The sequence below is a fragment of the Coregonus lavaretus genome (assembly GCF_964263955.1).
Source record: "Coregonus lavaretus genome assembly, chromosome: 20".
NCBI lineage: Eukaryota > Metazoa > Chordata > Actinopteri > Salmoniformes > Salmonidae > Coregonus > Coregonus lavaretus.
Genome location: NC_140007.1, coordinates 17016617 through 17028987, shown reverse-complemented (window position 1 = coordinate 17028987; position 12371 = coordinate 17016617). Strand labels below are relative to the sequence as shown.

At 42.5% G+C, this 12371-nt stretch overlaps 1 protein-coding gene across 1 annotated transcript in view; it reads left to right on the top strand.

Annotated features, from left to right (window-relative positions):
- The window catches only part of fhad1 (forkhead-associated (FHA) phosphopeptide binding domain 1), a gene marked incomplete at both ends in the record, with an annotated part of 49330 nt that overhangs the window by 11549 nt on the left and 25410 nt on the right, over positions 1–12371 (top strand). Inside the window, 12 exons of the mRNA XM_084184760.1 lie at positions 5432–5555; positions 5654–5784; positions 6845–6916; positions 7032–7136; positions 7556–7645; positions 7812–7898; positions 8219–8371; positions 8655–8838; positions 9157–9227; positions 9733–9831; positions 10027–10113; positions 10583–10865. Coding sequence (XP_084040886.1) covers positions 5432–5555; positions 5654–5784; positions 6845–6916; positions 7032–7136; positions 7556–7645; positions 7812–7898; positions 8219–8371; positions 8655–8838; positions 9157–9227; positions 9733–9831; positions 10027–10113; positions 10583–10865 — 1486 coding nt within the window. The remainder of the gene's footprint in view (positions 1–5431; positions 5556–5653; positions 5785–6844; positions 6917–7031; positions 7137–7555; positions 7646–7811; positions 7899–8218; positions 8372–8654; positions 8839–9156; positions 9228–9732; positions 9832–10026; positions 10114–10582; positions 10866–12371) is intronic.

Below are 12371 nucleotides of genomic sequence, written 5' to 3'. Positions count from 1 at the left end.
CCTGCTGTTTACCTGCATTCGCTCTCTTCAGCTCTTCCACTTCCCTCTCACTGGCACTCAGTCTGGCCTCCAAGGCTAAAACGGAATGAAAAGACACACTGATACAAAACAGTTGAGTTATTCCAGATCAACGTCCTCTTTTCCCACTCTCACTGGCTGCCATTCTGGCCACCAGGGCTGAAATAACATAAAGACAATAATTAGCTACTAGACTTGAAAGTCGAAAACGTAAATAACATAAACAAAAATAAACAATGTAGCTTGCCTACATTTTGTCTAGTGTAACAAAAGCTAGAGGGCACACCTCCTGTCTTTGCCATTTGATGGCTGGGTCATTACACGAATAGAGTAAATTTTTTGTCCCTTTGATATTTTAGTAGAAATTGTGCACCAATATTGAATTTCAAAAGCCTGTTATATTAAATGTAGTGCCCTTTAATATAGACCGTATGCAAAATTCAATAAATCTGATTTTTAATATGAATCAAGACTTGTTAAAGTCCCCAGTTTTTCCAAATTATAGGGAGATTGTAACCCACTTACCCCCAAGATTTCTTCAAGTTTTCACCGTCATTGTAAAGCCCTAGTTATGTTCTTGCTTTGACAGTCATTTCTGAAGATTATTATTAATTTATGATTAGTGATTAATTTCTGTCCGTTCCTCATTTTAAGGTCAACCCTGTTACGTGAACCGAACTCTCATTTTAATATGGTGAAACTATTCCTTTTTAAATATTATTTCAAAAGAAACATTGAACATATAATAGTCAAATCATAGTGTAAACGCAGGTGAGCTGGTTCTACTGTTTTTGGCAATTTTCTGGTGTTTTGTGGTGGAAAACTGAACGTGTCGAGCATCACACGTCAACCATGTTACCCATAGATAGATAGGCTAGAAATATTTTAACAATAAATCTAAAGTGACAAGCTTGCATTCAATTGCCCCTCCCTGTCTCACCAACAAGCTTCCATTCCCCCTAACACATGGGGATTTATGGTTGACTTAAGATGAATACCTCAACCCTGTTATGGTCAACCCTGTTACTTTAATGGCATTACTATAGCCATTTTTTTACACCTTGAGATGGGAGAACATGTTTTTTATGAAGTTGAACATGTGCTCTTTATGACAGAATGTTAAAATTAGGTGAAATGAATACTTTATTTTGACCAAGTTACACTACCCAAAATGTACTCTATTCATGGAATGATCCAGCTATTCTGTAACAGCATGGGCAATGCCGTGGAAGGCTATCTCCATTTTAACGGGAGCACCACCCAACAGTATATTCATGTCTGGATATTGGATCAGCATTAGCGTATCACAAACCATCACTCATTCATCAAGTTGCTAATTTGAACTGAAAATAAAAGTGAATTCAATATTAGTTCAACAAAATTGTGCATTATACTGAATATCAACCTATTGATTAGGCCTAAAGTAACATTGTGCATTTGGCTGCTGGGTGTCATTTTTTCATTACCTACATTCTCTCTCTTCAGTTCTTCCACCTCCTTCTCACTGGCACTCAGTCTGTCCTCCAAAGCTGTTGTAACAGAAACTTTAATTGAGTTAAACGGCTCATGTTATGATAACCTTGACTGGGAACTGAAGGCTTGCGTCAGTTCAAAAATAATATAGGATAGAAGTTTATTGTATCAATGTGTTATTTTTATTACCTGTGTTCCCACTCTCACTGGCTGTCACTCTGACCTGAAATAACATGGAAGGAAAGAAGCATCAGTTCATTCAACAGTCTAAACTATCAATATAAATATTACTATTGGTATCTATTAACAAACTTAGAAATGCAGTTTACATCAATTTTTCTCATTGATCATAATGGCATATTTTCTGACATTACCTGCGTTTTCTCTCTCTAGCTTGTCTACTTTGTATTTTTTGGCATTTTTTAAATTTTTTAATTTATTTATTTCACCTTTATTTAACCAGGTAAGCCAGTTGAGAACAAGTTCTCATTTACAACTGCGACCTGGCCAAGATAAAGCAAAGCAGTGCGATAAAAACAACACAGAGTTACATATGGGGTAAGAAAACATAAAGTCAAAAATACAACAGAAAATATATATACAGTGGTGCAAATGTAGCAAGTTATGGAGGTAAAGCAATAAATAGGCTATAGTGCAAAATAATTACAATAGTATTAACACTGGAATGCTAGATGTGCAAGAGATTTTGTGCAAATAGAGATACTAGGGTGCAAAAGAGCAAAATAAATAACAATATAGGGAGGAGGTAGTTGGGTGGGCTAATTTCAGATGGGCTGTGTACAGGTGCAGTGATCGGTAAGGTGCTCTGACAACTGATGCTTAAAGTTAGTGAGGGAGGTAAGAGTCTCCAGCTTCAGAGATTTTTGCAATTCGTTCCAGTCATTGGCAGCAGAGAACTGGAAGGAATGGCGGCCAAAGGAGGTGTTGGCTTTGGGAATGACCAGTGAGATATACCTGCTGGAGCGCAGACTACGGGTGGGTGCTGCTATGGTGACCAATGAGCTAAGATAAGGCAGGGATTTGCCTAGCAGTGATTTATAGATGGCCTGGAGCCAGTGGGTTTGACAACGAACATGTAGTGAGGACCAGCCAACAAGAGCGTACAGGTCACAGTGGTGGGTAGTGTATGGGGCTTTGGAGACAAAACGGATGGCACTGTGATAGACTACATCCAGTTTGCTGAGTAGAGTGTTGGAGGCTATTTTGTAAATGACATCGCCGAAGTCAAGGATCGGTAGGATAGTCAGTTTTACGAGGGCATGTTTGGCAGCATGAGTGAAGGAGGCTTTGTTGCGAAATAGGAAGCCGATTCTAGATTTAACTTTGGATTGGAGATTCTTAATGTGAGTCTGGAAGGAGAGTTTACAGTCTAACCAGACACCTAGGTATTTGTAGTTGTCCACATACTCTAGGTCAGACCCGTCGAGAGTGGTGATTCTAGTCGGGTGGGCGGGTGCCAGCAGCGTTCGATTGAAAAGCATGCATTTAGTTTTACTAGTGTTTAAGAGCAGTTGGAGGCTACTGAAGGAGTGTTGTATGGCATTGAAGCTCGTTTGGAGGTTTGTTAACACAGTGTCCAATGAAGGGCCAGATGTATACAAAATGGTGTCGTCTGCGTAGAGGTGGATCTGAGAGTCACCAGCAGCAAGAGCGACATCATTGATATACACAGAGAAAAGTGTCGGCCCAAGAATTGAACCCTGTGGCACCCCCATAGAGACTGCCATAGGTCCAGACAACAGGCCCTCCGATTTGACACACTGAACTCTATCTGAGAAGTAGTTGGTGAACCAGGCGAGGCAGTCATTTGAGAAACCAAGGCTATTTAGTCTGCCAATAAGAATGCGGTGGTTGACAGAGTCGAAAGCCTTGGCCAGGTCGATGAAGACGGCTGCACAGTACTGTCTATTATCAATCGCGGTTATAATATCGTTTAGGACCTTGAGTGTGGCTGAAGTGCACCCATGACCAGCTCGGAAACCGGATTGCATAGCGGAGAAGGTACGGTGGTATTCGAAATGGTCGGTGATCTGTTTGTTAACTTGGCTTTCAAATACTTTCGAAAGGCAGGGCAGGATGGATATAGGTCTGTAGCAGTTTGGATCTAGAGTGTCACCCCCTTTGAAGAGGGGGATGACCGCGGCAGCTTTCCAATCTCTGGGGATCTCAGACGTTATGAAAGAGAGGTTGAACAGACTAGTAATAGGGGTTGCGACAATTTCGGCGGCTAGTTTTAGAAAGAAAGGGTCCAGATTGTCTAGCCCAGCTGATTTGTAGGGGTCCAGATTTTGCAGCTCTTTCAGAACATCAGCTGTCTGAATTTGTGTGAAGGAGAAGCGGGGGGAGCATGGGCAAGTTGCAGCGGAGGGTGCAGAGTTGGTGGCTGGGGTAGTGGTAGCCAGATGGAAAGCATGGCCAGCTGTAGCAAAATGCTTGTTGAAATTCTCGATTATTGTAGATTTATCGGTGGTGATAGTGTTTCCTAGCCTCAGTGCAGTGGGCAACTGGGAGGAAGTGCTCTTATTCTCCATGGACTTTACAGTGTCCCAAAACTTTTTGAAGTTAGTGCTACAGGATGCAAATTTCTGTTTGAAAAAGTTAGCCTTTGCTTTCCTGACTGCTTGTGTATATTGGTTCCTAACTTCCCTGAAAAGTTGCATATCGCGGGGGCTATTTGATGCTAATGCAGTACGCCACAGGATGTTTTTGTGCTGGTCAAGGGCAGTCAAGTCTGAGGAGAACCAGGGGCTATATCGGTTCTTAGTTCTGTATTTTTTGAATGGGGCATGTTTATTTAAGATTGAGAGGAAATTACTTTTAAAGAACAACCAGGCATCCTCTACTGACGGAATGAGATCTATATCCATCCAGGATACCTGGGCCAGGTCAATTAGGAAGGCCTGCTCGCTAAAGTGTTTTAGGGAGCGTTTGACAGTGATGAGGGGTGGTCGTTTGACCGCGGACCCGTTACGGACGCAGGCAATAAGGCAGTGATCGCTGAGATCCTGGTTGAAGACAGCTGAGGTGTATTTAGAGGGTATGTTAGTCAGGATGATATCTATGAGGGTACCCATGTTTACGGATTTAGGGTTGTACCTGGTAGGTTCGTTGATAATTTGCGTGAGGTTGAGGGCATCTAATTTGGATTGTAGGATGGCCGGGGTATTAAGCATATCCCAATTTAGGTCACCAAGCAGTACGAACTCTGAGGATAAATGGGGGGCAATCAATTCACATATGGTGTCCAGGGCACAGCTGGGGGCTGAGGGGGGTCTGTAGCAAGCGGCAACAGTGAGAGACTTATTTCTGGAAAGGTGGATTTTTAGAAGTAGAAGCTCAAACTGTTTGGGCACAGACCTGGATAGTATGATAGAGCATTGCAGTTCAGTCTTCTGTTCCACCACGAGTGCTTGATCCCATGTTGTGCACCATGTCTCTCAGCTCCTTCAGCTCAGTCCAGATGTCAGGGGTGGTGGTCTGGCCACTCTTCTGTTTGTAGGTGGTATCTGTAGCTTCAGTCCTTCGGCTCTCGATCTCGATCTCACTGGCCCTGCTCTCGCGCCCTTCGCTGTGACCATGTTGAGTGATGTCGTTCTCTCTGACCCTTTCACTCTCTCCCTGAGCCCATGCCCCAGACAGACAAACAGTATTCTGGTATGTGAATTTGGGAGATTTGTGGCATTTTCTGTCGAAGTCTCACTTTAAAAATCTCTCTGTTTCTAGGAAATAATGTTCCTTTTGCCATTTATTTTCAAACTCTGTACTCGCCGCAACACCAGACGATGTCACATGATTTTTTTATGTTTCTGGGAGTGCCTTAAAGTGCAATTCTAAAATAGTTTTCCCACAATGTTATCATTGAGGTATAGAGAGTTTGTAATAGTGACTGTCTGTTTTTTATAACATATTCTTTGTTTAGATGGTAGAGCTGCAGAGGGGCTCCAGTGAGGTGTTTAGGCACACTGTCACCGAGCGAGACCTGAAGATGTCCAACCTAAGAGGTCAGATGGAGAGACTGAAGAGGGAAAGCAGCACTGCCTCAGGTTGGTGTGTGTGTGTGTGTGTGTACGCGCTTGTGGCATGTGCATGCCTGTGTGCCCATGGATTTCAGTGTCAGTCTGACTAAGTGGTATCCATTTAGGTCTGGTAAGAAGCTTACAGAGAGACCTGAGTTCGAGGGAGAAGCAGGCTCTGAAACTGGCGTCTGAGGTGGACAGACTCCGGCAGGACATCCGACACAAGGACATCCAACTGGGGGCTACTGCCACCAAGGTCCCCCTTATTTTTGTTTTTGAGTATATTTCTCAGAATCTCATATTATCAGTTATTTCTGTCCAGATTCTTAATTTTCCTTTGACTTTAAAGTAATTAAATGTAATAACTTTTATAGACTACAATTATTTTAAGACTTGTTAAGTTGCGTCAATTCAAATCTGGTATTAGGAACAAAAGAGGTCAATACACGTCTTCTAAAATAGACTAGTATTTTAATTAATGCAAAACCTTCAATGGTAAATATGATGTTCGTATATACGGGTCCACTGAAATACCACGCAGGGCACTCAGGGAACTAAGCCATTGTTATGAGTTCTTCTTAAAATACTCTGACAGAGATAGTTCCCGCTCCCTGCTGGCCAATCAGAGTAGAGACTGAGCGTGGTTTAGACTTACTCAGCCAATCGTTGGCGCACAGGCTGGTCCCAGGCCCTTGGCGCTCCACTGTTGCACACTGTTGCCAGGCATAAGTTTGTTATCATCACAACCTGTAGAGTCATCACCCATAGACACTGTTCCCCTGTACCTACGTCCTTGGACGGTTCACAGATCACAAAGAGGCAGTGTTCGTGTCTGTGAGAAATACAAGTCTTATCTCATCCTACCCCCTAACGTTCCTCACATGAATCACAGCTTGTTATGTGAAACAATTTATATCAGTACAGTACAAACCCATTATGTTTAATCATTAATGCATTCCTTCTAAGCTAGTCATCACATCTAGATCCCCACAGACTTTACTATGGCTGAATGATATCCGTGTCCTTTGAGAATGATTGCAGAGATGATTTAGTGTCGAAACCAGAATCTTTTGTGAGGCCCCATTACTTGAACTGAGAAATACTGTAAATAAATTACCACCATATTAGCTTTTGCTAGTTGAAGGAAATAAGGGGTGCTATAGCTATGCAGGTGTTGCTGTTCTGTCTGCCATATTTAAGCCACAGACATCCATCTGCCTCAAGGTTTCCTGTTAACCACTTTTCCTATCAACCACTTGCCCTTTGTTGCCCATTTCAGCTTTTCTCTCCTCTCTCTCTGTCTTTCTGTCCCCTAGTTCTCCAAAATAATCAAGAAGCACCAGGAGGAGTTGCTCAACCATGAACATGAGGTGATAACACTGAAGAAGGTAGATATCCATTTCTCTGACCATGTTTGATTCTTCAAAGTAAATAGATAAAGAATGCATACCTCCCTATTTCACTCTGTTTCCTCCCTCCCTACTCCTCTCATGTTATCTGCAGAATAATGAGAGGTTGGAGGTTACTTTGAGGGATAAGCAGAGGCTCCTGGAGCACCAAACAACAGAGAGGGACTCACTAAAAAACAGACTGGAGAAGAAGATTGGGGTTAGAACTTCATGTCAAGGTTTTATGTTTAGGAAAATTACGGCATCGTGAGGTGGAATGGGATTTTGAGGGTTCTTTGCAGAGGAGAAGAAGCTTCTATTGTTCTAGTTAGAACCCTTTTTTATAAGAGTGTATAGAAATATAATGCTTTTACAGGGACAAATCCTAACGTGAGATCTGTGCGTGTAATTTAAAGTTTCACATACAGTATATCATGTTGATGTGTCGGTGTGAATTTTGAGTTATGCGTACATATCTCAAGTGAGGATTTGTCCCTTTTCGAGGAACATTGATTGGATACATATAACATATTATTGGGAGGATATGATGCAGTTAGATCTAGTGGGATAGTTTTTGTGAAATGTGAATACACTGTAGTTCCAAAGCTCTAGATTGACTCCTATCATGGTGTGCTCTAGGAGCAAGCTTCTATGTTAGCGGAGTCTGAGGCAGAGAGGCACACACAGCAAGAGAAGAGCAAAGCTGAGCTGGAGCGGGTGCAGGCACAGGTAAGATCAAATAATTCTAGTGCCTCTCTAATTCTAGTTCCAGATAATTACGCAAATCAATTTAAATATCCTTCCTCATAGAAATTAAAGTGTGATTTCATGAATATGATTGACTTAAACTGAAATGGCGAGAAGTGAGGGAGTGAAATAGTGTTTTTAGTCTCAGATTGAGCACCTTCGTGACCAGCTGCTGATGATGTTACCCACTGAACCCTCTGACTCCATTTCCCATGATGCCTTGTCAGACCAGCAGGTTAGTGGGACCTCTCTGTTGACAGTATAGAAAAGAGACTGATTGATAACATAAAAGTATATAAAATGTCCCAGAGAGCTACATATTGTGAAGATTTGCAGGGTTGGGGTACATTTCAATTCAGTCAAGGAAGTAAACTGGAATTCCAATTCCATTTTCGTCTTATTGAAAAACATTGGGTTGGGCCATGATGGTTTGTGATGACCAGAAATGTGGGGAAACAGATCCGCAAATTACTTGGGGTGTTATATGGCTATGCTAGCCAAAGGAATGTGGTCATCCATAATTTAGCCACTGGCTGTGACCTTTGCTCCTTGTAGGTATTAGAACAGGTGGCAGAGCTGCTAGGAGAGAGAGAGAGCCTGATGAATAAGGTAGAGGAGCTGGAAGGACAACTGAAGGAGGTCAGGACTGAACAGGAGAGGGCAGCAGAGGACACCGAGAGGCTGAAGAGTAGGCTGGAGACCTGTCAGGTATTCACTCCCTGACATTTGCATACTCCTACATTTGGATATACAGTCATACAGTGTGTATGTGTCAATTATAAGATGCTGAAATCCGGAGTGGCTTACAAATTAGGGTACATGCAACGCATAGCCAACAATGTGACACAAGTCAACTCTCAACCAGACAGTCAAGAAACGTGTCTGTCTCAAGTGTTCCCCTAGCAAATTGAGATGCTGCTTTGATACTTTCACCCAAACATCCTAAATAGCACACACACACACTTGTCCACTCAATCAGAGTCAATTACAGGAGGCATGCTCGGCAAATGCCCTGGAGAAGTCCATGACCTCACTACAGGAGGAGAGTGTGTCTCCAGCTCTGGCCTGGGTCCAGGCTTCAGTCCTCTCCATAATGGCTACCCAGCTCCCACTGCTTCATAGTGCCACCCAGGCCCTACTGGAAGCTGGGATAGATGCTTCACATCCCACTGAAGGTGATTTAAAAAATCTAGCTGTTCACATTTTGTTTAGTTTGTTGTATTTGTACATCTTTACGTAGTCAATTATGTATTTATGTGGTAAAGCAGTGTTCCAGTGTTCCTGGAAAGTCGCAGGACAAGGCATGAAAAACACTGTAATAATGGAATATTGCAAAGTCGTATCCATATCTTAAATTAAGAGATAATTATTAAAGGGAGAACTAACTAACACACACACATGGGTACTAGGGGACTAGAGTACTACTATGGTCCATATATGGGTTAAAATCACAAAGGGGTCCATATGATCTAATATCCTTTTGTATCCCACAGGAGTCCTGAGTGGCATCAGAACCCTGGTCAATGAGCACCAGGGATACAAAGTGGAGCTTCAACGTCTGAAGGTAGGTAGAATTAGTGCCCTATCACTTTGCTCCGTACTGAAAAATTTTTTGCACTGAACGTTCAGCTCTGTAAGCCACATACACAGAACAGGAGTAGATGTTCAAAAAAGGAAATGCAGTAAGAACAGACATCAGGCCCCGTATACACAAAGCATCTCAGAGTATGAGCGAAGCTCTGGGATCAGGTTATCCCTGTACGTATAAGCTTACATGTAATCTTGAAAGGCACAACTGATCTTATATCAGCACTCCTACTCTGAGACTTTTGAAAATAGGCCCAGAACCCTCATACAAATGGGACAATCATTGATGTATGTGTAACCCAATGGAAGATCACTCTCATTATCAATAAACTTCCAGTGAGTTTGATTGGTTGGTTTTCCTATTTAAGGCCTAATTTGCTCATCAGTGGTTTTAATGTGATGTATAGAAAGATTGCAAATATGATGTGGCTGATAGGGTTGTTTAGTGGTCATATGGTCACTGTGTCTTTTCTGGGGTGCAGGTAGACCTGGAGGAGCTCCAGGAGAGAGATGCAAAGTCCAGAGAGCTGCAGGAGATTCTGAGCATTACCAGAGAGGAGCTGGTGCAGCAGAGACAGCAGGTTGGCTCCCACACACACATGCACGTTTGCGGGCACTCACACACACTTGCACACATAGACACACACACATTCCATATCTATTAACAACTGACATAAAAATGCATGTACATGACTGGGAAAGTGGATTTAATAGCAACGCTTTGTTGACATCCAGGAAAAGATGTACATCTTTATGTCCCCTTACTTCCATTGTAGATGACTGTGGCACAGCATGAAGAAGAGGCCAGGCAAAAGGAGTTGGAGGAGCTGAATGGGGAGTTGGAGGCACTCAGACAAGCCCAGGTGAGGGGGCCAGGTGCTGGGATGGTTTTGACACATTTTTCCTAGTCAAATCAAATTGTATTTGTCACATGCGCCGAATACAACAGTACCGAATACAACCATACCGTGAAATACTTACTTACAAGTCCTTAACCAACAATGCAGTTCAAGAAATAGAGTTAAGAAAATATTTACAAAATAAAGTAAAAAATTAAATAAAAAGTAACACAATAAAATACAGGTCCTTCGAGAACAGTGTGGATGCTGGTTCCATCAGTCTGTTTGTTTTGTAACTCAGTGTGTTATTAAGCTGTCAAAGGATTCACCCTTAAAGCAGTCAAGTAATACAACAACTAGCTGGTGCTAAAGATACATAAAGATAAATCTACTAGGAGAACAACTGAAACTGAAAACTAGCATACACAGTGGTCCACCAGGAAACAGATGTTACAATCCTCCTTTCTTTCTACGTATTTCTCTCATTTCCCAGACTACACTGCAGCAGGAGGCGCAGACCCAGGAGGCCGAGTGCTGCACCAGGCTGGAGGAGGCAGGCAGGAGGGAGGAGGAGTGGCAGGATAAGGTGAAGGAAGCCTTGGAGAAGGGAGCAGAGGAGGAGAGGGAGCGCTACGGGGTCTGGGAGGCTGAGTACAGGGAGCAGGTGCGGCAGCATGCGCACACCATCGTGGCCTTGGAGCAGCGCTGGGTCCAGAGCAGACAGAGAGCCCAGGAGGTGGAGGAGGAGAGGGAAGTGCTGATTGGACAGCTGAGAGGTGAGGAGGGGGGGTCACAGGAGTGGACTGTCTGGCTCTCTGGTTGTCTGGCCGTCTGTCCGTCTGGCTGGTCTTGTTCCCACAGGCATTGGAATAGGAGAACCCTAGAAGCCTGGCAAAAAAAATTGGCATCTGGATACAGGGCATCTCTGTGCTTTAACAACAGATAATTGGGCAACTTTTGCACCCCAAACAAATTCTGAGTGAAGGAAATGCTGTAAATTAAGAGGACTAAATGTATTTTGAAAGATGCGACGTTGAGGATTATAATAAATACCTCTTTGATGTCATACAAGCAAGCCAAACACCCGAGTCCAAATGTGCACTTCACATTTCCATATCACAAAACTCATGTCATATACAGTGTCAACGTTTATGATCACTATGTTTTGATGTACAGCTACAAGATGACATGGCCTCATACCCTGGGTTGTTCTGAACAGAATGAGCCTATGTTTGTGTATAGTAAAGAAAATTTGCAGCTGAACACGCAAGAATGCGCGCATGACTCCTTTCTATGCACACCAAAATTACGATCTGTTTCTCTGAATTGTCCTGTGAAAGTCTAGCACTGTAAGATTGTATTTTATAACTTAGCTCGTGATGTTGACAAAAGAACAAGCTTTTAAATGATGCCCACCTGACCCAGACTGTGATTTATAATGGGCCATTTTTGGATTGTGTAAACAACAACAGTAATTGTGTGATGGCGGGGATGCAGGGCTGTGTTCCAAACAAAACAACTACAAGTGTGCTTTTAGTTGAAGACACATCTTTGAGTATAAAAGTGCATTGAAATTGCTTAGGAACTGTGCACACTTTGGAGAGGTGTGTGGCCACTTGGAGACACCAGTTAGTCCTCTCACTCAAACCCATAGTAATTGTTTTGTCTTACGTTGCACCTACTCCACATTTTCCAGGATTATTCGTATCATGTTACTGAATGTATCCAGAGTATTTTCAGATTTCGTTATCAACAAATGCGGCATAAAGTACAGTTGAAGTCGGAAGTTTACATACACTTAGGTTGGAGTCATTAAAACTCATTTTTCAACCACTCCACAAATTTCTTGTTAACAAACTATAGTTTTGGCAAGTCGGTTAGGACATCTACTTTGTGCATGACACAAGTAATTTTTCCAACAATTGTTTGCAGACAGGTTATTTCACTTATAATTCACTGTATCACAATTCCAGTGGGTCAGAAGTTTACATACACTAAGTTGACTGTGCCTTTAAACAGCTTGGAAAATTCCAGAAAATTATGTCATGGCTTTAGAAGCTTCTGATAGGCTAATTGACATCATTTTAGTCAATTGGAGGTGTACCTGTGGATGTATTTCAAGGCCTACCTTCAAACTCAGTGCCTCTTTGCTTGACATCATGGGAAAATCAAAAGAAATCAGCCAAGACCTCAGAAAAACAATTGTAGACCTCCACAAGTCTGGTTCATCCTTTCGAGCAATTTCCAAATGCCTGAAGGTACCACGTTCATCTGTACAAACA